Below are 27,840 nucleotides of genomic sequence, written 5' to 3' on the forward strand. Positions count from 1 at the left end.
CTTCTCCCTGTTTCATGCCTTCCTCCCTGATGTTCTTGGCCTTGTGCCTTCCTACAGCTTCGGCATTCAGCATGACGGGAAAGAAAATGACTGTGAGCCCGTGGGCCGGCACCCATACATCATGTCGCGCCAGCTGCAGTACAATCCCACCCCGCTGACGTGGTCCAAGTGCAGCAAGGAATACATCACCCGCTTCCTGGAGTAAGTGACAGTGTGTCTCGGGACAGCCTCACTTGGGTCTCTTTAAACCGGAAGCACTTTGAGTTTTACCTGAGGCCTGGAAAAGTCTCAGTTCCTCACACAGGTCGCAGTACAAGGGTGGCATCTAGAGCGGGTGGATTTCACTTCTGCTTTCTGAGTCTGAGAGCTAGGTGGGCTCTGCCCTCCAGCCACAGCCAGGTGAACATGCTGCCCTCCCCCACCCCCATTAACTCTTGTCTCAAGGCGGCTCTTTCTGAGCAGAGAGTATGTTAAGTCTTTGGGGACTGGCGGGAACAACCAGGATATGTCAGGAGTGGTCACCGAAGCCCCATTAGGGGTAATACGATAATTTTCTAACTTCACCCCTCCTTGTATTTCCTAGATCACAACTGAACTCATGGTGTGGGATGTGGCTTGTGTTCCCTTTCACACAGCTCCCACCGTGGGTCTGGAGGGTTCTCTGCCTTGTGGAAATAAAGGTGTGAAGGACAAAGAGTAAACTAGAGGGATGGAAGTTTCTGTTGCGTTAAAGACTAAAGATGAAGGAAATCATAAGCATGTGCTCTTATTTCTATTAACTTGTTTTCAGCCGAGGCTGGGGGTTCTGTCTTGATGACACCCCCCAAAAGAAAGGCTTGAAGTCCAAGGTCATTGCCCCTGGAGTGATCTATGATGTTCACCACCAATGCCAGCTGCAGTATGGCCCCAATGCTACCTTCTGCCAGGAAGTAGAAGTAAGTGTTAGGCATCTCGGTGCCTCTGGTGGGTCTGTGCAGGGCTTGAAATTCCCAGCGTGCTGGAGAAAGGGCCAGGGAAATATTTGGAAATCTGAAGATCCACAGAAATAGAAACTGTCTATTCATTTGCAGGTGTCTAGAAGGCAAAAGGATTGATGTTGGGGTCACTTACATTCCTTGACCCTGCCTCCTTGGCATTCTCTGGATCCAGCAACCCTTTACAACTGGGTAGTGGTGAAGAAACTCCCATAGCGATTTTCAAGAACCACAGTGATTCATACCTACTGATTCCATGGCAAACAACTTAATCCCTAAAACTGCCCCCTTTCCTGAATTTCCCATCTGGTTGAAGAGCACCACCAGATCCTAAGGATGGTCTAAGATTCATCCCCAATTCATTCTTCTCCTTTATTTTCAGAACCTAAATGATAAGGCAAGCACTGACATTTAACCCCCTAGAGAGTTTGTGGCTCTGTCCTGTATTTTTCATTCCCACTGCTACTGTCTTGATTCAGTCTCTCATCATCTGTCATTGCTATTGTAATTACCTCCTACATAATCTCTCCCCTATTCACATTCTTTCTCAAGTTATTTCAAAAACCCCCACAAATTTAACAATGGCGCTGCTGTGCCCTTAAGGTCACCACTGATCATGGGATAAAGTCCCAACTCCTTTGTGCGACATTTCTGTGTGATCAGGACCTTGACTGTTCTCTGATACTTTTAGTGCTAAAGTATCATTGTTAATGCATAGACGTTAACAAGCAGGACTCTGCGCTGTGGACTAACTAAGATGAAAAAGATGAGCGTGCCCAAATTAATAAGACAGGGTGTCTGTGCTTGAGGAGACTGCATTCCGGCGGAAGAGGCAAATGGAAAAATTTCAGTACAGTGAGATAAAGACAGACAGAGACATATAGAAAAAACTTTGAGGAGGAAGTAAATAAGTGCTTAGACACCCAAGCAAAACTGAACAGAGAAGATCAAGTTAGTGCAAAAATCCCTGACCTCTCTATTCTAAGTGGTTACCAAGTTGTGCCAATTCTGCCTCCTAAATCTCTCTAAAACCTACCTGTTCCTAGAAGACTGCAGTAGTCCCCTCATTGTTCTCCTTTCTTAGAGCCTGGCAGCTAAAACAAGCTGGCTACTTTGAGTAGGAAGTAAATAAGCTGCTTTCTGTAAGTTTTTATTTCCTTCAGTGGGTGGGCTCAAGTTACAACCACCCCAGCTCTTTGTAACCAGACGCCTTCTGTGAACAGTTTTTGGATTGGCTTTTGATGGCTAATGTCACCCGTTTCCCTGCCTACGGGCAATGATATTGTGTCACACATATAGAAATCACAGTCTCAACTTTTAGAAAATGTGTTTTATCTTCCATTTTCTTACTGCCCAGCGTGGTCTGCAGACCACTGCTTATGAATGATGACGAAGTCCAAATTAAGTTTGAACTGAGAGTTCTCGAATGATTACATTCCATCCCTCTTGTTCACGAAGAACAGCAGCATTTATTGTGGGTATGCGGGCGAGTGTGTATATTTTACTATCATGGTAGAGATGCTTTTGTGCAAGTTTTGAAAGTATTAAAAAAAAGTGCCATCTCACTCTTGTTTTCCAGAATGTTTGTCAGACACTGTGGTGCTCAGTGAAAGGCTTTTGTCGCTCAAAGCTGGACGCTGCTGCCGATGGGACACGATGTGGCGAGAAGAAGGTGATGTGTCAGGCTGAGGAAGGGAGGCGGGAGGGCAGAATTCTTGAGAAGGGCTGGGGAGAAGGCTCCGGAGGGCAGCTGTTTCTGGGTAAATGGACATCAGATAGACAGACTTGCCAGAGGAAAGTGTTCGCTGCCACTAGACCTTCTGAGCCTTCCCAGGAAGCAGGTAGCTAAGGAGAGAGGGCTGAGGCCTGAGGCCACACTTCACCTGTACAACATCTGTTCCATCTTTCCCTGGCGAACTTCCATGGAATGTGTGGTCAGTAACTTCTATTAAGCTGATTGTCAACCTTCATTTTAACTTTTATTCCCCCTCCGTATTAAAGATTGGAAAGGACAAGCCAGGGGCTTCTTCTTTCCAAAGATGACAGATTTGGGCTGCTGGTTATCCACTTTCTCACCATCAGACCTGACTGTCTTTCTTGAAGTCCTGCCCGTTGTACTATAAACAGGAGAGCCAGACACCCAAGAGCTCAGAGATGTCAGTCTCCAGACTTCCTGAGAACAGGGTAACACGCGCTGCTCCACAAAACCAATTGGATTTGTGTGGGCCTAGGATTTAGGTGTTTAGTGGGAGTCTTTATGCAGCTTGGGTATGGCCTGACCCATCACTGAGATTATAGAATTGGGTCAAAATACCCAGTGACCAGAAGTAATGAGGACAGTGAGGGCAGCAGATAAAACATGCCCAAATCCTCCAGGAAACGTGGCCGTTTCTAACAACCAAGTTGCATTTTCTTTTGTTTTCCTTTTTGTATGTCCACCCTCCTAGACTGATAGTTGTTGGAAGATTGCCTTGAAGAGGGAAAGACTGGAATTTTTTTTTGAGTCACTTGAAAGTTCAGAACTGGAAACAATGGGTAGAGTTACAGGAAAGCAGAAATTTTTCTTGATATTAGAAGGAACTTCAGCATCTTAACAGGTAGTGTTTTTGGCAATGAGTGGACTTTTTCCAGGAGGATAAAGTTATCTGTTGCTGACATTCAATACCCACGGAAGCTATAAAGAAGTATTATCACAGTGCCAGTCTGCAAAATGTTTGTTGTGTTATAAAGATAAAGGGCTTGCACCAGAGAGAAAATCAATTATGTTACTAAACAACTCTGCTAGCTGACATTTTTCGTAGCAAGCCTTTCTCAGAGAAGGAAGTGATGTGCTGATTGACATTCTGGCATGCAACCTGCCAACCACCCCGAGTAGCACTTCTGCATTGGCTGTAACTAGGCCCCGTAAAGTTCCCTTCAATTCCTGAAATTCTCTGATTCTAAAACCCAAGACTCTTGGGGGAAGTTTATTTACGAGCTCTTCTTTGTCCTCCATGTGATATGTGACTGTAGGAAGCCTGCAGGCTCAGGGAGAATTGGGATTGGACTTCTAGGGTTTGGGGCTCAGCCTGCTATGGGAACCTTCCTGACATCTCCCTGCTCTTCCATTTCCAGTGGTGTATGGCTGGCAAGTGTATCACAGTGGGGAAGAAACCAGAGAGCATTCCCGGAGGCTGGGGCCGCTGGTCACCCTGGTCCCACTGCTCTAGGACCTGTGGGGCCGGAGCCCAGAGTGCAGAGAGGCTCTGCAACAACCCTGAGTAAGTCCAGCCAAATGTATTTACCTCCTTCCACGAGAGCTGGGAGACTGCTCTTGGCTAGTGTGACGTCAGTGACCCCAAGCCTCCTGAGGGAAATTAGGTGGGCTCCCAAAGACCAAGGGGTCCCGAAGGTTCATTGAGGGTGGGGAAAAAAAGTGGTTCTGTTTTGTTTTGTTTCGTTTTGGCTTGGCGCTGGATTCTTAATGGAACATAGATAAGTAAGCCGATTGCATCACTTGGAGAAATAAGCAAATTTCTTTCAAAAGTATAATCTGTGTAAAAGCCTGTAGGAGATTATAAAATTAAGTCCTTCTAGATAACCCCACTCTACCAGTGAGAGATTAGTTAGACACAATTTTGCTGATAAGACTGTAGCTCGCTTTCCATCATAATGAATGTGCAATTTATAAAAATATTTTTCTTTCCTTAGGTAGCTAAGAAAATAGCTAGGCGCATTTTTGAGAATTGTTATTTTTAATGTTTTAGATAAGGATTTTGTAAACCTTAGAGATCCATATTAGCCCGTTAAGGATTCCATAGAAGTTATTTCACAAGTGGCTTTCAATTTTTTAATCAAACTGCTTAATTTTTTTTCATATTTTAAATTTGTATAATGATATTATGTATGATTTAAATTTAAATCTTCTTGTTTTCCAAATATATATTACATTCTTAATTTCTTATTTCCTGGTATACTGCTTCCCAAGTATAATTTTTTAAAAGTATGCATATGATGCCTCCTATAAGTGGAAAATATATTAAGCTTCTTTCACCTAATTTTACATTAGTCTGCACTGAAAAGTAAGAGTCACATTTTTTAAAAGTCCAGTGATAAATGTGATTACAATTCTCTCAGTATCTCAGCTCCAAATCTTAAGTTTTTTTATTAACAAATATATTATTAAATGTGTGTGTGTGTGTATATATATATATATATATATATATATATATATATATATATATACATGTGTGTGTGTGTGTGTATGTGTGTATATGCATTTGTATACTATATATATAATGAATTTCTTCTAAGGGTTAATATATTAATATCTATAAAGAGTTTAATACAATACCTACTACAAAAATTTGTCAATAAATGTAGTTATTATTGTCCTTATTATGATATTTTATCATTTACCACACATATAAGTGTACATTTGAGGAATTTGGACAAAAGTGTTTTAAAATCTACCTTTTGATAAGGTTTCTGTGAATTCAAAAATTTAAAACCAGGAATTTTTTATACTTTACTTTTACAGAAAATCTTTATTTTATAATTTATTTCAATATGATCAGACAGATGATTTCCATTTTAGAGATCAGGAAATATAGACGATTTGCTCTGGGACCTATTGTCAATACCATGCATCAGCTACTACCAATCTGTAGCCTTCTTGGGAGAATTGTCAGTGACCTGTGGTTATCAGAAAAGGGACATCCTTGTTAAGGAACTGAAGGATGATTCTCTAACTTGGCTTCAGGAGGAGAATGGTCTTAACTCCCATCTCAGAGGCCACAATTTGTCATAGAGTCTCCTTACGTGAGTGACCATGTCTGTTCTCAGTAGCTGGTTTGCTTAAGTTCACTGAAAATAATGCCAGGGGAAACACAGTCACATATTCAATTCTGTGATTCAGGTCACAGGTTCATGCCAGTGCATGACCAAGTGACCTTGAGACTATATCTTTGATGTTGGTCAGCTGTCTAGTGAGAACCCAACAGTGCTTGGCTCATAAAATGTCCTCAGTGATGTTTGTTGGATGCAAATGAATTGGAGAGATTCCAAGTCATAGAGTATCACTCCATCATAATGAGTTGAAAATCAGCCTAACCTCTAATATCAAAGACAATTCTTGGTAACTCCTACAGGTAGTCAATGAATACAAACTCCTTTAGTCAAAGAATTACCTTTGGGCATGCTCACTGTAGGAAGCACATACAGTAGGATAATGAAATGTCATTTAAGAGGAGAAAGAGATTACCTCTGGCAGGACTCCAGGAAGAATTCATGATGGAAATAGCTTTTATTTGGCCCTTAAAACATGGACAGTATGTAGGTGATTAGAGACTTAAGAGAGGGGGAAATCTATCCAGAGGCACAAAAAAGAAATAGTAAATAAGTCAGCTTGTATCACTCGAGCAGTATGCAAATGAAGGGAAGTGTGGGGAGAAAGTTGTTAAAGTGAACTAAGTCAGGATCATGAGGGCTTTGAAGACCGAGCTCAAGAGTCTGGACGTGATTCTGTGGCCAGTGGGTGCCATTAAAATTTTTCAACAAGAAACTAAAATAAGGTAATTATAAAAATTAACTAGATAATAGTGTGCACAATAGGCTGAATGAGGGGGAAAAAAAGGGCAGAGAGAAGACAGGAATGGAAATAAGGATTGGACTAGTTGGTGACTGGAAATGAAGAGGAGGAAGCAGATACAAAGATACAGCTGATGACCAGGCACCTGACTGACTTTGGGAAGTGGTCAAACTATTTCAAAATAGGCAGCTGTACACTTGGTACTGAAGGTTCATGGGCAACAACCATGTATGAAATCAGAAGAACTTATTTAAAAGGTGAGTTTTGAGAATAGAAAGGGACATGATTTGGCAAGGAATGAGCATGGCCAGATGCCAGGGAGTTTTAAAGGCAGACATTGACCTTTAAGGAAACTAAAGAGCAGCTTGTGTGTTTCATTTGCAGACCAAAGTTTGGAGGGAAGTACTGCACTGGAGAAAGAAAACGCTATCGCTTGTGCAACGTCCACCCCTGCCGCCCAGAGGCACCAACATTTCGGCAGATGCAGTGCAGTGAGTTTGACACTGTTCCCTACAAGAATGAATTCTACAACTGGTTTCCAGTGTTTAATCCAGGTAAGGAGCTATAACAGTAGATTCTAGGTCTAGAGCCACAGCCATTATCAGAAAGCCTTAAATGTCAGGAGTCTGAGATGCCCTGCAAAGTTCAACAAAAAGAGAATTATGCCATCAGGAGTTTTATATTTTAGAAAGTGAAAACACTGCTCTGTTTAAGTTGATTAGTGAATGTTGAAGACTGAGTATGTCCAAGTCTGTGCTGAGCTCTGGGGGGTGGAAGAGAAGTTTATCAAACATGGTGGTCACTTCAAAACAGCTGAGGTGCAACTTTGTGATAAATGGGGCATGTAGGAATTCAGTGACTGATTACTGATGAAAGTGCTTGTTGATGAGCATGTTGAACTGGCTGTAATTTTTGGCAGAAATTCATAAAATGAGGTCATTGTGGATTTGGAGTATTTTCAAAGACGGCTCTCAAGGAAACAGTTGACTCATAAGCATGAGTAGTCTTTCTGCTGGAAGAAGGAAAAGGAAAGGCATTCGAAATAGAGTCAGTTCTTCCATGTGGGAGAACAGCAGAAGGAAAGATGGTAGGAATGCCTTCATCAGAAAAGAATGAGAGCTAGCTCTGGGCCCGAAATCAACATTTTGCGTATACAGGATGGTTTAAGAAGGGTAAAAAGTAAAAGCAAGCACCTAAAGGATGCACATTAGGAGGAGGATGCACAAAAGATTTTCCTGAGCTAAGGAGATTTGAGACAAGGTAGTAAAAAATAACTAACCAAATTTTTCATGATTTTAAGTTTCTGAAATTCCAATATGACAGGACATAAGAGGAATCATAGATGTTGGCCAATAAATGAAAATTACATATTTGAGCTGTTACTAAAATGATAAAGTTGATTACTTTTGAAAGAAAGACCCTGTAGTGCTTTGCCCACTTTGAGTCTCCAAAATACCCTAATAGCTATTGGTTGTTATGAGCAACATCTGCACCTTGCCCCTCATTGTCTAATATCATTCATGCTCTAGAGGAACAAGTCATTTGGTTATTGGTGCAATTTAGCTTCCTGAGCCAGACATGTAAGTATAAGAAAACTTGTATATTCTCACATGGGCTCAAAAAAAAAAATTGATGCTGAAAGGTACTACACTACCTTTCTTATATTCTGGACATTCTCTATTTTGCTGAAACTAAGGTCCATGGTCCTATGGACCCTAACTGAACAGCCTTCCAGAACTAAGGCAGCATAGCCACACAGTAGTGTGGCAGGTGCTCAGTAAGGAGAGTAGGGAGAGCCCCCTCATCCCCTGAGGGTTGGACTTGTGTGTGCTGAACTCTGATGGCTTGAATAACTAGAGTCAGAATAAAAAGATTTGATTCCGCTTGGTTTTTCATTTTTTTTACAAGCATTTATCACAGGTCTGTTTTTTGCCTAGCATAGCCATAGGTACTAAAGAAATGAGTTATAAAAGTAGACATAAATTTAACTAAATTTGAAGTGATTGGTTTGCATCTGGAACTAGTCTGAGGCTGAATAAACCATATGATGGAATTAAGATAAGCTCGCTGCCCACCTGGGCTCTAAGCCTTCATCTTCCACCCCACTGGTTCTCTTAAGGTTCCTGTGCTATTATTTGAGCATAGTGACTTCCCCGCTGTTACTCCAAGTAGCAACTACCGTGACCAAAACACTGATTTCTTTTCCCCATAAAACTCCATCTTACAGAATTGCTATTTTCTTAGTTGACAGGCATCCCTGGCAGTAACAAGTAAGTCGTTCAGGTCAACAGTTATGTATGGAGCACTTATTCTGTTCCAGGCATTGAGCACTTTATATCCTCTCAGTCTTCCCTTAGAAGTCACCAAAGGATAACATATATGTATGGCAAAGTTTTCTACCCACTCAGTGGACAGTGTTCAGTGTCTTGGTACATGACCTTTGGCAGATTTGTTAAATAGCCAATGACAGAAGGAGGGTCATTGATTCAAACATTTGGAATAAGCGTAGAAACGCCATGAAATCTTACAGTTTGCAAACTCTGTTCCATGGAATCCCGGGGATTCCAAAATTGCTTGATTCTAATTTTTGTTTTTCTAATAAATATTTTAAAACTATTTTTAAAAGTGCAATAAAGAACAGTGCTTACACTGAAAAATATTATATATCAGGTTTTAACATATCACAGACCACCAATGTATTAACGTACACAGTCAAATTAATTTGGTTTTCTACAAACCTTAGAATAAGTCTCTTATCAACACAATTTAATTGAGAAATATCCTGAGATTGCAGGTTGAGCTGTCCTAAACTGTTATCATTTGCAACTATTTGTGTGAGTCAAGATTTTTCCAACACTTGCAACCAAAAACCTCACAGGAAAAATTAGATGCTGCTGCCCATACAAGTCTGTAGCTGCCACCCATAACCTTGATTTCAAAATTTTCTGTTCATCTTAATCGTTTCTGTAAATCCCACTTACATATTTTTAATTATGATATATTTGAACTTACAAAATCTATGCTTAATAAAATCCAGATTTCATCTGCCTTTTTGCAAGGTCTTGTTTGAATAAAAGAAAAATAATTCTGCTTAAAAGTTTGGAAAACTAGTAATCTAATCAACCTACTTTCTGATATAGTCATTTTCTTTACCAGTATTCCTGGCAAAAAAAAAAATTATCCAAACTCCACTGGGTCACATTCATGCAGGCCCCAGTGTGAAGAGCTGCCATGCATCAACTGCATTTTCTGAGCCAGTCCTTACATCATTATGCGACTGCATATTATCTCACCCTCCTCCCCATCTTTTGCAATAACGGAGCTTAGTCTCAGAGAGGATAGTAACTTATTCAAGGTTACAGGACTTTATATAGTGGAGCTGGAATTGAAGCATAGGTCTGTCCCATGAAGAAGCTTATATATATATATATATATAAAGCTTCACACACACACACACACACACACACACACACACACACACACACACACACACTAACTTATGTAGATTCCCAGGGACTTCATTAGCTTATGTTAATAGAAATGTGTTTCTATCCTGCACCTTCCATTAGGAAGTGACCAGATGTCGTCACTTTCCTGGAATTTCTCTTCCTGTTTAGAATTATTTCTCAGAACACTCAAGTCACCCTTTATTTAAGCTAATTTTTTCTTTGTTGCTTCTAAATATTTAAGCACAATTAATGCTTGATGCCAGTGAGTTTTCCAGCAAATGTGGAGGGTCTGACATGAGGTCAGACCACAGCCTGCTCTTCATGGGATAGGATCCTTCAGGAACGTCTTTAAGGAATTGTTGCAGATCAGGTTCCCTAGGAAACAGACGCTGAGACAGACAAGGATGTAGAAAGCTCAGCAGCTGTGGAAGGAGAGGGAAGGAAGTGGGATTGGGTGGGGAGAGCAGAGGGGCTTCAGTGCATTCTCAACGAAGGACTCTTCCAACTCCACTGGGAGCTCAGGAGCTAGAAGGGAACTTCAGAGTGGCACAGTTGGGGCAGGGGCCTTTGTGCCCCAAATGGACCGGTCACTGGGTGTGTTCTGCCCCAGGAAAGAGTGAGTGTCTTAAGCCAAGGTGACAATTGAGGGCTGATGCTGGCAGCACTCTCAGGAGCTAAGGGGTAGTCCCAGCACCTGGGGGCACCTGGGTGGCACACCCAGTTTATTACAAGAATACTTGGGCTTTTAGATAGAAACCACCTTTAAAGAGAAGGTGAGTGTGCAGAGAACGTGGGAGATCTTCTAGCCAAACCTCTCATTTCACAGATTAGGAATCTGTGTCTTCAAGAGGAAAAATGATAGAACAATAAAGACGATGTTATAGACATGCCCAAACCATTCACAACCCTCTTCACCCTCACTTTCCTCTACAACAGAAGAGGGAAAACTAAGACTCACTAACCTGTATTCCCTGCAGACGCAGCTCTGACCAAAGAGATCAAGATGCAAGCTTCACTGAGTAAGGCTTCTGGGAAGTTTTTAATTGGTACTGACCCAGCTGGCCCCAACCCTTGCCCTTCTGCCATTCACCCTTCCCCCCTTGTGCCTGAGGGTACAGCAGTCATAGTGCTGACCATGAAGCTGACACCCCATGCTAAGATGGCTGAGCAGGAAGACAGAAGGAAGACAGCTTTAAACTCCTCCCTCTGGATTTCTTGTTTTGTGGGAAAAATAAACTCTGTCCATGTAAGGCAAGGAAGCAACATTTTCTGCTACTTGCAGTGAAACTCATTCCTAACTGATAATGAGAACAACTTATGTTATATTAAACTTTTATGAGTGCTTGCTCCGTGCCAGACCTTCATTCAGCACTTAACATGCGTTTCCTAATTTTATCCCCACAAGAAAACCCTGTGAGGAAATTTAAGTTGTTGACCCAATTCTTATGGATAAGCGAATCCTTTTAGAGAATTTAAGTAACTCGGCCAAACTCAGACTATGAATAGAGCCGAGTTAACCCAGGCCTGACTCTGCAGCCTAAATATTAACCACTAAAGCAAAGGAGACTGGGTTAATCCCATTCCCTTAAGAACAGTACATTGAATTTTTAATTTTACCTAAGAAGATGTTCATATTTTTAAAAACATATTATTTCAATGCCAATGAGCTCTGGGGGTCAGAGAAGAGCCCCATCAACTCTTTGTATTGTGATGAATGCATACTTTGTTAAACTTATTTCTCTTACCTTTGAAAACCAAGTTTTTCTAAACATTTAAGTATTATGACAAAATTAATCATTACATTTCTTAAACAATTTAAGTTGCAATTCAAAATTTAGAATCACAGTTCTTAAATATCTTAACCAAAAGACCGAACTTAAAAATATACAGTAAATAGTAAACATGACTACATTATAGCCTAGTCTAATAAATCAATGACATGGATTTAATTCATTTAAAAAAATTAGTTCTATTCTTGTCATACTTTTCTGTGGTTATTGTAAAATTTATTAATTTTAATGCCTTCTTGTGTTTAACTATATATATTTTGATACATTTGGGGATTATAATAATATTTTCATATCAGAAAGTAAAATAAATAATTTTAAGAGCATTCAAAGTTACAATCTTGATAATTACTTGGTTGAATTTCGGTTGGGATTTTTGAGCAGGACGTTTTGTTTGCTTTTGTTTTATTTTTGCCTTTCAAGTTGATCTGAGCCTATTCTGAGCTTCTTTTTTAAGTTGAATATTACTTGGTACAAGGCTAAAACATTTTAAGTCATGCCTTCGGCCTAAGATTTAGTAGTTCTTAAAATCTGGTAAGGAACTGCGGACTTGCATATTGCAAATCTGTTCTGTTCATGCACGTGTTTCATTGTCCCAAGGGACTTCACTTACAAAACACACATTACTAAGATTTTCAAGACAGCAACAACACAGCATTCAAGTATGAAGTGCTGGGCTGCTATACATGGCTCATACCCATGGAGCCCTCCTGTAAATGGCTTTTAGGAACTAGATGTTTTCTTTAATGGTGAAACAGAAATTGCAGTCTACTCACAAAGTGTGAAACGCATCAGAACTTTTCCTTGACCTAAGTACTATTTTTATCCTTATTAGTGAGTTTTATCTTTCGCTTCTAACGATCATTTCTTGAGATCATTAACCAAAAATGTTGAGCTATCCCTGTTTCAGCAAATTGAAAATGCAACCTTTGATTCAATAAGTTAATTCAGTTACCTAAGCTTCCTTTGAGAGGATTAATCAGGCAGTGTGAGGGTGAGAGTTCACCAGTAAATTAGTTTTAGAGTTTTCACTTAGCTGAATTATAAATGGATTTGAAAACTCTTGAAAACTAGAGGGGAAAAAATCACATGACCCAGACAAAAGGATGTGTCAGGCAGATGAATACATCGGAGGCAGTGAAAACACTCTATGGGGATTGTAGAATCTATGAGTTTGATATCTGGGACAGAGACTCTCTGATACTCATGATGACCGCTGAGAACTAAGACCATCCACTGCCACCCCTGCCTCTTTCTGCAGAGTCCTGTGTCATAGGCCAACCAAACGACTTACCCAGAGCACCATGAAAGCAAAGGCCAGAGGAGAGGAGGAGAGAACAGGGAATCAGGACTTAGGTTCAGCCTCGTAAACTGTTGACTAGCCCTGAAACTTCAACTCACAATGGCTGCTTCCAAGCACAGGGTTCTTTCTGGCCTTAGGTGTACCTGTAGGTCATTTGGTGTGCACACTCTGGGGCCAGCAGTGGGTTTGTGTGTGTTATTGTTGTTGCCATGAAGGTTGTTTTTGCTAGATACTCCTAAGTCTCCATAGTCCACTGCTCTTATACTCAACAGAAATGTGTGTTTCTTAAATGCAGTGTACTTCAGTTAGCCTGTCTAACCTTGAAGATGTACTAGCTCTGTATTGCAGAAGCAAGATGGAGAGAAAGCTTGAAATTAAGTCCTGTCTTCATGGAGCTGTGTCATGATTATCACAGGGGAAAGGAGGCCTTTCCAGTTTTCTTTCTTGAGAGCTAAGATATTATTTCTTTTAAAGGAATACATGTTCATTATAAAAAAAAGCAAGTGTGGGGAATGGAATGAAATAAAATAAACTATGTTTATCCCACCATTCTTGACTTAGTCCTCAGAGGCAGCCATTGTGAATGGCAGGCTTTTGTTTGAACCCAAGTGGAATCATTCTTTGCTGATTCTGCAGCTTCCTTGACTCACTGAGCAGGTGATCACAGCATCATGGTTCACCTCATCCCTTTTAGTGACTACATAGTCTCCCATTGTAAATGCAACTTAATTAATTTGCCCATTTCTCTCTGGAGAAGCATGTCATTGTTGCCATGAACATCCTTGACTTCTGTCACTAAGGTCAGTGCTCATTTTTACGACTGACCGAGTTGATCTCTAAGGTTGAAGTGATCTCTTTGTTACTTGGCCCCAAAATGCCTCCCTAGCAGTGTTGATGACTGTCATGTCTGTTCATTAGTAAACATGAGTTAAAAGCCTTTTCTAAGTATAATGTTCTGCTGGTATTTATTAGGAAAGGTGAATGGTAATCACTACCACATTTAAACAACTGTTTTATGTCAGACACCTTATTAGAGGCTAATATGCTGACCCCTCACAATGCCCTCTAGGAAGACCAGAAGCTGAGGACAAGGTGTCCGAGTCTGAGCTGGGATTTCAATCCCTGTGGAGGTAACACCAAAGCTTGTGAGAAGGAGAAGCCCCCAGGATGTGCGTATTTCCACCTCTGCTGTGCTTTTGAGTCCTCGCCAGTGTGAATTATGACTCTTTCTCATATTGTCAGGCTAATCGTAGCTGACAATGCACAAATGACTTTAAGTTACCTTGAGGACACTGCAGTTCGATTGAAGAGCTTGTAAAATTCATAGTCAGAGCTGATGGGACCTCAGTGGTCATTATACAACCTTTGAAGCAGGTCCATAGTCCTAGTTTAGGAAAGTCATGGAATCACTGACCTGGCATGATCTAGAATTCTTTATGCTAAACTGACAAGACAGCAGTTGTTTAGAAAATAGTAAAACAAAGTATGAATTTTGTGCAGAATTGATTAGAAATGGCATAATGGAATATTCTGAAGGAGAAGAGTATATTTCAGGAAAGAATATTTGGGATAGGTGGAGAATTGAGCCAGCGTTATAAAATACATGTCTTGACAGCTATGAGAAAATATTGGAACGATAGAAGCATAGCATGTTGGGGTAACTACAAGGATCTTTAGAATTCATCCAGATTGTAATGAGGTGAAAAAAACACTCTAACAATTGTCACTTGTCAAGCACTTACTATACGCCAGGCACTGTCCTGAGTGCCTGATATACAATCTCTGTCTAAATCCTCACAATAATCCTGCGAGGCAGATATGATTGTCCCTAGTTTTCAAATGAGGAAACTGAGACACAGAGAGGTTCAGTAACTTTCTTAAGGTAATATTAGACTAAAGCTTTTTTACAGCTGCTCTGTAGAAGTAAATAGTTCCAGAGGCTGGTGATTCTCACTGTTTAAACCCCATGAAAGAACATTAAAATGGAGTCATTAGTATTTGTACCAAGTTTGCTCCTCAGATATGATCCATGGATAAATACATTGCCTAATAACGTAAAGAGTGGTGACTTTAAAGATCTCATCAAAGGCATTTGATTTTTTGTTAAAAAAAATTCTGTGCCTGTAGGTTAGAGGTTAGTTATGAGGGCCCTAGGCTAACCCACCAGTTTCACCCTGCCAGTCATACGGTGATCTATGCCTAAATTTTCTCATCTATGAAATGGAGCTAATGAAAGGACTAACATCATAGAGGGGTTGTGATTGTTAAAATGAGATAAGATAACCATTGCAGAGCACAAAAAGATCTGGAAAATACTGTTTGAATAATATATTGGCTGTTATTTTAGCAAGCAAAATTCCTTTTAACTCACTGTATAAACACTAGTGAAAGTCTGTGGATAGTTTTATCCTTCTGGGAGTGAGACTAACAGCACAAGTAAACAAAACTAAGGCAAATATTGGAACTTCACCATTCTGAAATTGAGTGCAATGCAGGTCTTTGGAGGGGGGTTTACTTGCTTTGGGGACCCATTAGCACAACCATAAGAGTGAGTGCCTTCATAAATTTGCACCTCAGGCACCTGTAGTGTTAGTGCTACCCAGCAAACTGGAACAGATCATTCCTTTAGAAAAGCTCCAGAATTATTTAGGGCTCCTTTCTCTTTTTGCTTTATGTGTCCAAATACAAAACTGCAAGTCCAAATTCTAAAGCTCATATCAAAGTCTATTTAAAAGTGTTTCCCCTGCCTCCATCCTTTTTGATAACCCAGTGTTTCATGAAATGATTCCCTGGGCTCTGCACACTTAGGTGGATGTTCTCATCTCTAGGAGCAGAATGGCTCTTAAGTGGCTCCCTCTAAGTACTTTTGTTCCAGTCCAGGCAGTGACAGAGCTAATCATGCTGCCAGGAATGAAGATTTACAACAATCCAAGTCACGCCTGGTCCCCATGGTCTTCTGGCCCTTTTCCATTGGCACTTTGTCCAGTGATCTCTCCAACTCATTTTGGCTGTTCATTTCCTCAGAAAACTTACCCAGGGCACTTCGTATGAAATCACTTGGCACTCTTTATTTGCTTTTACCTTTCTTCTTTAAGCTTTGAGCACCTGACCTCTGTCTCAGGTTTATTTAGTTTCAGTGTTTGGAGCTTTTGCTGTTAGTTATGTTTGTGTAAATTTTATGCTTTTATTTCCTCACTACATGGATCATTGCATCCTCGAGCAGCCCACCTAGCGTTGTGTGGTCTGGCTTTGCCTTTGGTGTCCTTCCACAGTGAAGTGGGTCCATGGCAAATGGCCTTATAGCTGATCTCATTGAGCCCTCAGCTGGTCAGACCACCAGGAAACTAACAGCTCTTCCCATAACATGCAGATCCAGAAGAGATCCCTAAATGACCTTTCTGAAGAAGACATTCTCAAGTGTTTCACCTAAAGAAAACAAGACATAACATTCAAAAAGAAAATTACTATTTGAGTTCTTATCATATACATGTATGACCTATTAAAAAGCTTAAGACAATTTATGTTTTAAAAATGATCTATCTGGTTACTCCAAGTACCTATGTATAGGTACATATTTTATTCAGTAAATCTTCAGAACCATTCTGCACTAGAGATCACCCAGCACTCATAGGGAATAGAAAATTGGACCTGAGGATAGAGTCAATATAAGACCCAGAATGATGGATGAATCACTGTGATAAGCAGGTTGGCTTCAGCTTCGGCATAAAAGCAGATCCCTCTGTTTCTTTGTGGTTCTAAATCTGTGTCCAAGGACTTCTTGGGCTTGAGAATAAGGGAGAATATTTGTTGGGGAGTAGAGTTACAATAGTGGTAGTAGTGTTGATGGTGAGCTAGTCCCATGGGAGGAGACTGCCTCTCCCCTGGAGATCTACTTACTTTGCAGCAAACAATGAGCACATGTCATGCTTGCCCAAAATCCTGCATCACTGGTTGATAGTATTTAATTTCTAGGCTAACACCAGATGTGAAGTACCTTATTTTTACAATCAATGTTCAGTGTTAGATTAAAGGATCTCATCGTTTATAACAAAGGGCATAGCATTTCAAAGCAACCTTTCCAATTTAATGTGTGGTAAAGTCTTTAACTGAAGAAAGAAAAAAGCCTACATTTCAGCATGTGTCACAGAAAGGTGAGACATGGGAATCCCCCGATCAGTGACACTTGGGGTCACACGTACAAAAGTATCCTGGAGGGAAGGGTGCTGAGCTAAAAAGCTGACTTGCAAGGATTTTTCTTTTTTTCGCTTCAGCACACCCCTGTGAGCTCTACTGCCGACCCATAGATGGCCAGTTTTCCGAGAAAATGCTGGATGCTGTCATTGATGGTACCCCTTGCTTTGAAGGTGGCAACAGCAGAAATGTCTGTATTAATGGCATATGTAAGGTATTGGGTATGTTTCCTTAATCTACAACTTTATCAAAGCATGCTTTTATTAATTCAGGAAGTCAGATGTTCTAACCTTTTCCTCCTGGACTTCTCAGTGTATATCAAAAACACAGTTTGGAACTGAATAGTTTTCCTCCTGCTGTTGTCTTCATTTTCTTGATTTGTTGTGCTCTGTGATATTATTTTAGACATGGAGCAATGTCAAATTGTAGAAGAACCAAATTAAAGAAAGAAATATTAGGAAAAGGGAACCCAGATCTTTTCGGTGGCATTAAATTATTCACCGGTTACTCGCCAACAGAGTAGGTAAAGTTGAGGAAAAAGTGAAATTAATAATAGTTTATATAGTGTTTTTCACAAAGTATTTTTTACAGTTAATTTGCCATCGATTACCAACATGATCTTCTTAGAAAGAGAGATGGTGTGACAGGTAGTTATAAACCAGGTCTTCTGATTTCTATTTAGCTTTTCCACAATGACTCCATTAATCAACTCCATCTGTATGTAAATTACTTAGACTTGATTTATTAATGCTTTCATATGTACAACCATTGGAGAGTTCCTTCCCATTGCTCACAGTCTATTTTGTAAGGAACTGATGAACTTTTGTGATCCAACACCCTGGCATAAAGCTCAGTTTAAAAAGATGTTTTTAATCAATGAAAGAAAAACTCTACTCTAGAAATACCTAATTAACTGTTAGTAAAGCATAATGGTTTGGTGCTCAGGCTCTAGAATATGAACTCATTACCATTGTTTATTAGCTGTATAACCCTATACATCTTTCTGAGGCTGTTTTCTTACATAAAATCGGGATATTAATATATCTTTCTAGTTGGGGTTATCGAAACAATTAAATAAGGTCATATATGTTAAGCCCTTAACAAAGCCCTGGCACATAATACACTCTTAATACATTTTATTTGTTTTTGCAAATATTTTTGTCATGATTTTTTCCCTACTGGACCCAATTGCCACTGTAAAAAGCTCCTGCCCATAAATGTTCAGCACCCTGGGAAGGTGCATTTATCAACTTGAAGTCGCCTTTTGACTTCTTCCAGTAGTGATCAAAGCACAGGAGGCAACATGCTGATTCCCGGGAATGAGTGAGCCAACAGCAAGCCATAATCAGACTCTAGCTTAGAAAAGCCCCGGCAAAATTCCCTTTCAGACTCACTAATTACCGTTGTAACTACAAAGAGCCCAAAATAATTAACGTATTTTAGGTTAGATGTGTTCCCCAGAGCGAGAAAAGGTTGATTTAACTAATTCAGGCCAAAATAGCCCCGCCACTGTCTATAGCAGTGGTTCTCAGGCTTGACTGCCTATTAGAATTACCTGCAGAGCTTTTAAAACTACTGACGTCTGGCTCCCGCTCAAAATTCAGAATCTCTGGAATTTGGGGCCTGGCCATTGATATTTTAAAAACTCCCCTGCAGATTGCAATGTACAGCTTGGGCTGAGAACTTAGTCACCGAGAAATGAATGTGATACTAAAATAATCTTTTAGACCTAAATACCTTTGCATTCATAGAGACAGCATCTTTACCTTGTGATGGAAAACAGGCATTTTGAACAAAGCATAAGGGATCTTGGATGCCTCTCTTAAAACCAATTAAATCATTTTAATAGAATAAGCCAGATTCTCTCAGCTTGCTTTGTTCTTTGTGGAAACCAGTTAAAGCCTTTTTGAAGCTATAATTAACCACTTTCTGTCTATACCACACTGAGTTAAGTTTTTAGGCTGAAGAATTATGTCAAATCAAATTTACTGTAATAGCCTAAATGCAGTTTATCTTCCAAAGATCCAGGTTTTAGAATAGTCAGCTTTATTAGTCTCACTCATTTACTGTAGTTATATTGTTCAGAGCGAATTCAACATGTATTGAAATAAAATGATAACACCATCAGGAAAATAATGTACACAGTGTTTATCTAGATAATCTATCTTCTCTGTGGATATGAAAATACATTTGGTTATATTTATATAAATATTTATTATATTTGCTTATGTTCATTTATCCAGCTGTCCATTATGAAGTTATGATATTTGCCAACGTTTTGGCATGTTGGATTTGCAGATTCTATTGTCAAGGGAATGATCAAGCCCTGATCAAAACTGAATTTGTGCTAGGAGGTAACTATTTGTGCTCTCCCCAATTTTTTTTAACTTGGGCTGAGCTCCTAAGCTTATTTATCAAAGATATAAATTTAAACTTGGTATTTTCAGTATATCTCCCATTTTTAATCACACATATGACATGGGATAATCTTTTAGAACAGTCTGCTAACCTTCCAGCAATCTTACCCCTTTTTTCTGGTAACCAGTTCTTTGACTTTCATTTCCTTCACTCTTCCGTTTCCTTCCAGCCAGCATGCCTTTGGCTTAATTTCCTTCCCAGATGGCCCAGATGCCCCTATCTATCATATCAGCTGTCCCCTAGACTTCTCCTCTTAGCCTTCCATCGATCTGTAACCCCAAGACCCTGGTTTTGATCAACCAACCACAATCGTTTTTTTATCTTACATCAGCTTACTGGGTATTTCTTAAAATAAAAAGCCAACCTTGTGAATCTGTGCCCTTAAAAAATCAAATGTCTTCAATCCCAGCTGAGTCCTTAACCTTATTTGACACTCTACCTTCCTGTCCAAAGTTAGCTTTTTCTCTCATTCTTATAAAAACTGTCCTGACCCTTCTTTATTCTCTCTCAGTGTCATATTGGCCATTTCAGTGATATGCTGAACACCCCCAAATCAATTTCTGTGGGCCAAATTTCTCTCCATAATGCTAGATCCTATCTCTTGGTCCTCAAAGTTATGGTGAGGAAAGCATTATTGCTGCTGTCCCATTTATTAAATGGCAAAATCATTTATCTGTTCTTTTCAGTTAAGCATGACTGTGCCCTAACTGTCTCCACACTTAAAAGTTTCATTGCCTGGGAGTGAATCTCATCTTAGAACCAGGCATTCTTCCAGTCTCTACTTTTGCCAAGGGACTGTAGAAAGAAATGATGACATTCCAGGTGGATAGGTCATAGCACTAGTTGGCATTTCAGTTCTCAGTCACGTAAGAATTTACAAGTAAAACGATCTTAACTCATAAGCAAAAAACCAACCCCTCACCCCCAAAAAAATCCCAAAGATAATTGGTAGGAATATCTATTACTTATTCACTCATGTAGGGCTATAGCCTGGTGAAAGACTGGGACCTGATTTCTCCAATACTCAAGATATTCTTCAGTCCAAATGACAGAGTCAAGAATTAATGCTATTCTTCTGCACAGGAAAGGAAATAGCCATTTGAATAAAAAGGCAACTTACACAGTGGGGGAGAATATTTGCAAGCCATATATATAATAAGTGATTAATATCCACATGTGTAAGAAACTCCTACAACTCAATGGCAGAAAAGCAAATAACTCGATTAAAAAATGAGCAGACTTGAAAGACATTTTTCCAAAGAAAATATACATATGAGAAAATACTCCACTTCATTAAACAACAGAGAAATACAAGTCAAACTCACAATGAGGTGTCACCTTATACCTGTTAGGATGGATCCTATTAAAAAAAAGACAAAAATAACTGTAGGCGAGGAGGTAGAGAAATTGAAACCCTTGTATATTGTTGGTGGAAATATACAATGGTGCAACCTCTATGGGAAACAGTATAGAGGTTCCTCAAAAAATTAAAAATAGAACTACCATATGGTCCAGCAATTCTTCTTCTGAGTATATATCCAAAAGAATTGAAATCAGGATCTTGAAGAGATATCTATACTTCCGTGTTCATTGCAGCATTGATTCATAATAGCCAAGATATGGGAACAATCCAGATGTCTATCAGATGAATGGATAAAGAAAAGGTGGTATATGTCTATGGATATACCATGGAATATTATTCAGTTTCAGAAAAGAGGGAAATCCTGCCATTTGTGACAACACGGATGAGCCTGGAGGGCTAAGTGAAACAAGCCAGTCACAGAAGGACAAATGCGACATGATTCCAATTATAGGAGAACCTAAAATAGTCAAACTCATAGAAGCAGAGAACAGAATGGTGGTTGCCCAGGGCTGAGGAGAGGGAACAGTGGAGAGCTGTGATTCGATGGGTATGAAGTTTCATTCACACAAGATGAACAAGTCCTAGAGATCTGCTGTATTGCACAGTGCCTGTGGCTAACAGCTCCACGTTGTGCACTTACAAATCTGTTCAGAGGGTGGATCTCATGTTAAGCGTTCTCTCACCACACGCACACAAAAGGGACACAAGGAACCTTTTGGAGGTGATGGATATGGCTGTTACCTTGATTCCAGTGACGGTTTCACAGGTCCAAACTCATCAAATTGTATACATTAAATATATGCAGTATTTTGTTTATCAGCTATACCCCCATAAAGCTTGTTTTTTTAAAGAAAGAAATGATGATATGATGGAAAATTAAAGTGATTTTCTATTTTTTCAAAAATGCTGCTCATTGGGGCGGCTACCTGGCATCATAAGAGCCAGAGGAGGGCCGTGTTGGAGTCATTGTCCACATTTGGCAGCAGCAGCAGAGTCACCTCTGATTCTGCTGAAGGCAGAGGGACAATGCTTTTGTGGGCCCTGTGGCCGGAGCACATGGCCTGAAAGAGGAGATGACATCTAGTTGTTTTCCCCTGAGCGCCCTTATGTTTTATGTGCAGCAAGGAGGACTGGCTTACGCCTTCGTAGGCCTTCTGTTAAATGCTTGAGTCAGCGTTGATTGTGCCGGGTGCAACTGATGGGAGAAGCAAATGGGGTGAAGTCTTCACAAGAACCCATTTAATGTGCTGTGGGACAGCATATCAGGGACGTGTGTGTGTCTCCTTCCCCAACCCCGCCCCCCATGTATGCCCATAAATATTTTGGGGGAAGAAAGATGGGCTCAAGGTATTTGTTAGTCTGGCTTTCTTTCCTTCATTCTTCACATTTTTTATCTGTTCCCATTTGGTAGAGATTTTAAAAACCACTTTAAAATGAATAGGTCTCAGAGTAAGTTTCCCTGGCCTGTTCCAATGAGTGCAGGAAAGGAGGTCACTGGGAATATGATTTGTAAAGGGCAGTTTATTAGAGGACGGTCCACCTCAATGAAAACACAGCCCTTGTGAAGGTTTGGCATTTTACTCACAACCACCGAAGGCTTCACACCCTATTTCTTTCCTTTCCATTGTGATCAGCATGAGTAAGTCTTTTTAATCTCTTAGCACGGTTTTTTGTTTGTTTGTTTGCATCTGGGTCAATTAGCACAATCTTTAGCCCTAAAGGAAATTACTGATGGTTAACCTGAGGAGTGGAGCTACTTCTGTCAGTGGGCATAACCTCCCTGTTTAGCTGGTGGAGGGAGGGTCTATTTAAAGACCCAAACTCTTCTTCCTGTCAGTCAATTTGAGGTGGCTTTCAAATAAGAAAGGGGATTATCTTGGAGAGAGAAAGAAAACTACCTGAGCACTGTTCTTCTTCCCAAACAGAAAAGAACAGTCTAATAGAATATGGTATACTTTCCCCTCTTGTTTTTAACCACTGACGTGCAGTTAGGAGCATAGGCCATGGTAGAAGTTCAACTGAAGCTCCCATGTTTTCTAACTTTCAGTCAAAGTGTCATGATTCTTTGGTTTCTGAGGCTACCGAACACAGATGCTCTCTTCTTCCAGAATGGGAATTTTAGGATGGGAAAGACTTGGCTGTATTGATGGACTGAGGAGAAGGATCAGCAGAGAGGGAAGGATGATGGACAGGAGGACCCATGGACAGAACACTGAGAGGGGATTTGGTCCAGCGCACAGGGCAAGATTAGTCTTGGCTCAGAGGAGAAACGGCCAGTTCTTCCTTTGCAGCTGGAGGGAAGGATGGCTGGGATACAGCTAGATGTGAAGGGCAGTGGGGTCTAGGATCATAGGAGGCTCTGCAGGGTCTGATGATGGGTCTGTAAGTCAGTGATTTCATCCCTCATGGACTGGAATGGTCTCAGCATTAAGCTAGCCTTTCTCTGATGGCTGACGGTTCACCTGCTGTCCACAGACAGGAACCAGGGAGAATAGCCCAGTTTGGAATGTAAAGGGATCGACCCACCAAATTATAGGAGGAATAACTAACTGCACCACCCCTGGGAAGTCTTCGTAGAGAGAAGGGGCATGAGGTTTGCACATCTGAAAGGGACTTGCTGCTCTGCCCACTTTGATTCCAAGACATTTTCATAGTGAAACTTTTTAACTGTGTTCAATTCTGCCTCTGACTCAGGAAATTGGAGACCCACTCAGTGTGTACCTCTTACTCCTCTAAGCAAGTCTTTTCTTTACCATCAGCGGATGCTTTGTTATTCCTTTGCTGCCACCAGGAAAAAGAAACATGTGTTCTTGTATCTGCCCCCAACCCTCATCTCATCAAGAGCAAAGCGGGGTAGGAGAAGTCCAAGATCCAAGGCAGGTGTGCCCTCTCCTGCCTGTGTTATTCATCCTCCACCTCTCTTCCTGCAGAGGGTTGGCTGTGACTATGAGATCGGTTCCAACGCCACAGAGGATCGCTGCGGAGTGTGCCTTGGGGATGGCTCTGCCTGCCAGACCGTGAGAAAGATGTTTAAACAGAAAGAAGGATCTGGTAACAAAGAAACAAAGAAATAATTGAAGTGGCAGGGGACTGAGTTGGAGGGAAAAATTGATTTAGTGTTTTTTAAAGCAGATTGTGACTTTCAAAGAATTCAAAATGAGAAAGATGGAAGAAAAGTGATTTTGCTGAATGAATATATTCATCATTCTTAATGCTTTGGAGATAGTCTTACCAACCCTGAAAACCTTCCCTCGAAATAGAATAATGCCTCACTAACCCTTTACTCCTGTAACTTTTTAATATGATTCTCATTTCTGCAAAGGCCATGAGGATGAGACACACAGGATTTGTTCTTCATCTCTGGTCTGCCAACGACATTTTTTTACATTAAAACACTAGATGAGGGGTCAGTAAACCGTGATTATAGGTATATGTATTTGCCCCCTAGCTGTGTGATGTGGCCTAGAAGAGATTTCTTCTCTTGGGAACTCAGTTTCCTCATTTTTGAGATAAAGAGGTTGGTAGCCATCCCCCACCCCCCACCCCCCACACACTTGAATGTCCATTAACAGGGGATTGGTTAAATAAATGGATTTATGTCATTTTTGCAGTTATTGATATGCTCAAAAAATATGAAAAGCAATAGTTAGAATAGTTCATATAGTATGATCCCACTTGTTTAAAAATGTATGTCTATACATGCTTATATATGCAAAGAAAAGTTTTGTAAGAAAATGAACTATTACGTTAAACTGTTAACTATAATTATCTTTGATACAGCGGACCAGAGGTGGAGGGAAATGAAAACTGTTCATTTTACACCCCTCTCTACTGTGGGGTCTTCTGTCCGTGGAAGGGAGTCTGGTCCGTATTTTATCATGGTTCTTTTTTAACTGTGAATCACTATATATATTATTTTATCCTTTGGCTTTCTTCTCAGTATTCTTTTGCAAATATATATTACAAACATGTATTACATTTGCTCATGGCTAAATCTGATTCAGTTTGAGTCTTCTGTCTATGAACTGTTCAGAAACAGCGTTTACAGTCAATGAAACTTTTATTTTAAATTTGATGTACTTTCCCTTTCAATCTGGCAGAATCTGCCCATGATACATGTTTATAATTTTGGATTTTTCTTTCTTAAATAGAAGATAAAATGCAAAGTCTCCTCTTTGGTTTTTCCACCTAGTTTTCTTCTCATTTTGTTTGTTTTTAAACAAGGGATGAGGTGGTAGCCAGTTGATTTTCCTACATGAGTTTTACTGTGAGAAGCCATGCAATATCCTAAGTCAGAAAATAGCTGCAGGTAGCAACACTCCAAAGGCATTTTAAAAAATATACATTAGCCTCAATTACATGTGATAAATATTTCCCCTGAGCTAGTTAGACACTAGCAGTTTTAACCTGCTGTCTCAGGCAAGTGTGTGAGGCCCAAATGGAATTTAATTAAGTACCACAAGACTCACATTTTGGTTCCTCTGGATGGGAGCTGCCAGTTTGAAAAATGGGACTGAGTCTGTGGCCTGTACCCAGCTTCTGAGCAAATCCTTCCTGCTGGCCATCCCACTGTTGTAGCCCCCAGGACCCCATGCTACTTTAGTGTCCAGGGGAAAAGGAGTGTTCAGGCCACATTCAGGTGACAGACATGAGGGTTTGCTTGTCAAGCTAAAAAACCTAATGTATAGTCAGTGGAAAATGACCAGGATGGTCATGGTTTTACAACCATGTTTTATATGCAAAGGTTGAAGGAATTGAGAATGTTTAGCTTAGAAAAGGGCAAGATAATGGAATAACAGAGGGATGTCAGACATCACCTCATTCGAGCCCCTTCATTGTACACATGACATTCAGAGAAGTTAAATAAGTTGATGAACGTCACAGAGTTTGTTCATGGCGATGCAGAAACTAGAACTCAAGTGTTCAGACTCCCAGGCCACAGTATTCCCTTCACAGTGCCACCCCCAAAGCCCATGTTTTTCCCATCCTATTGTGTTTAGGAGGTGATGGTTCTCAAGAAGCATAAACAGGATGAATCCATAAAGTGCTGAGCATGTGCTGCCAAAGAGAGGAAACCATTGTGTGTTAATTCCTTTTCCTCCCCACTCTGTCCCCTACCATAACAACCAGTAAGCAAGGAAAAGACTGGCTAGAATTGCTCATCGTCTTCAAATGGATGTCCTCTGTGCTTTTTCAGAAGGCTGAATTGGAAGAAATGAAAGTAAAATATAAAATCATATTCCAGCAAAACAAGAAAAAAATAAGAAAAAAACAAAACAAAACCCTTTCTAATGAATAGAATTGTCCAGCAATATAAAAAGCTGTGCTAAGACCTGAGTTTCTTATCTCAAGATGTATTCAAGAGCACCAGGTAGCAATCAATCCAAATTTCCTCCTGGATTCTCTTAAAGAATTCACTTCTCATAGCCTGTCTTTAACTTGCAGGCAATGAGGATGAGCAAAAGGATGTATCCAATGCAATGTTTATGACGATTAACCTGACAGCAGCAACAAATGGAGGAGCAGAGATGCTAATGGGAAGCTAGCTAGGGGATGTCAAGTTTTGAACTATTAACATAAAATCACAGAAAAATAAATGCTGGATCAACCACCAAAGCTTCAGAGTCCAATCTGCATTTATTTCACCTCTTTTCACAAAACTGTTTACATACTGAGTCACAAAGCTCCTGGGTGTTCTGTTCATGGATGGCCGAGCTCTTTAAAGAGCCCCATGTACTTAGCACATCTACTCATCCCAGTGACCACCCAGTAGGAGGGTAAGGGAACTAAGTAATGGAGATGCTGGGAAGACGATGAATGATGAATCAGAAACAGATTGTGTTCAGCTAAGCTAGCGCGCCTCTTTCATTATTGTATCTTCTCTCCTTAGGCTATGTTGACATCGGACTGATTCCAAAAGGAGCAAGGGACATACGGGTAATGGAGGTGGAGGGAGCTGGAAACTTTCTAGCCATCAGGAGTGAAGACCCTGAAAAATATTACCTCAATGGAGGATTTATTATCCAATGGAATGGGAACTACAAGCTGGCAGGGACCATCTTTCAATATGACAGGAAAGGCGACCTGGAGAAACTGATGGCCGCAGGTCCCACCAATGAGTCGGTGTGGATCCAGGTAATACAGAAAGGACACTGCTGACAGGTACAGTAGTTAGGATCGCTCTAATTTTCTTTTTCAAGTTATTTGCTAAGGGACATTAATTAAGACTCTTTAAAGCTTTTAGCAAGGAACAGGGAGAGCAGCAAGCTATTCATTTGTGCTATTAATCCTTTATTGCCTAGAAATTGCTGAAACCCCCATAATGAAATGCCAGGGGCCCTATATTGTCCATTGAGTTTAATTTCCAGTATGGTGGACATAGGCTGGATATTTGAGGATGATTGTTCCTTGGGTATAAAAAGGATGCTATCAGCCTATGTCAGTTTGGCATGAATTTCTGAGCTTTATAGCAGTGGTGATGAACTGACACGGTTCTTTCATATGTTATCATGTGGTTGTCCTCAGGCAAAAGGTTTGACTTTGTGAAACTCTTGTGGGAGAGAGGGGTTAGGATATCGGATGTACTCTTTTTTTTTTTTTAATTATCTTTTATTGTGAAATACACATTTTTTAGAATTAGTTTCAGCTGTACAACACAGTGCAATAGTTATACTTTTTACCCCTCGAGGTGACAACCCCCCACCCCCAATCCACCGCCCCACTTCCCCCCACAATATCATACATATGTATTACAATTCCCTTGACTCCACTCCCACACATACTCCA

At 40.3% G+C, this 27,840-nt stretch overlaps 1 protein-coding gene across 1 annotated transcript in view; it reads left to right on the forward strand.

The window, feature by feature from the left end:
- ADAMTS12 (ADAM metallopeptidase with thrombospondin type 1 motif 12) overlaps positions 1-27,840 on the forward strand; it is a 284,062-nt gene that overhangs the window by 172,692 nt on the left and 83,530 nt on the right. Inside the window, exons 7-14 of the mRNA XM_019647855.1 lie at positions 58-201; positions 791-935; positions 2,554-2,646; positions 4,089-4,234; positions 6,928-7,097; positions 17,354-17,487; positions 23,985-24,105; positions 26,945-27,189. Of these exons, the coding sequence (XP_019503400.1) occupies positions 58-201; positions 791-935; positions 2,554-2,646; positions 4,089-4,234; positions 6,928-7,097; positions 17,354-17,487; positions 23,985-24,105; positions 26,945-27,189 (1,198 nt within the window). The remainder of the gene's footprint in view (positions 1-57; positions 202-790; positions 936-2,553; positions 2,647-4,088; positions 4,235-6,927; positions 7,098-17,353; positions 17,488-23,984; positions 24,106-26,944; positions 27,190-27,840) is intronic.

The sequence above is a fragment of the Hipposideros armiger genome, unplaced genomic scaffold, assembly GCF_001890085.2.
Source record: "Hipposideros armiger isolate ML-2016 unplaced genomic scaffold, ASM189008v1 scaffold_117, whole genome shotgun sequence".
Lineage (NCBI taxonomy): Eukaryota > Metazoa > Chordata > Mammalia > Chiroptera > Hipposideridae > Hipposideros > Hipposideros armiger.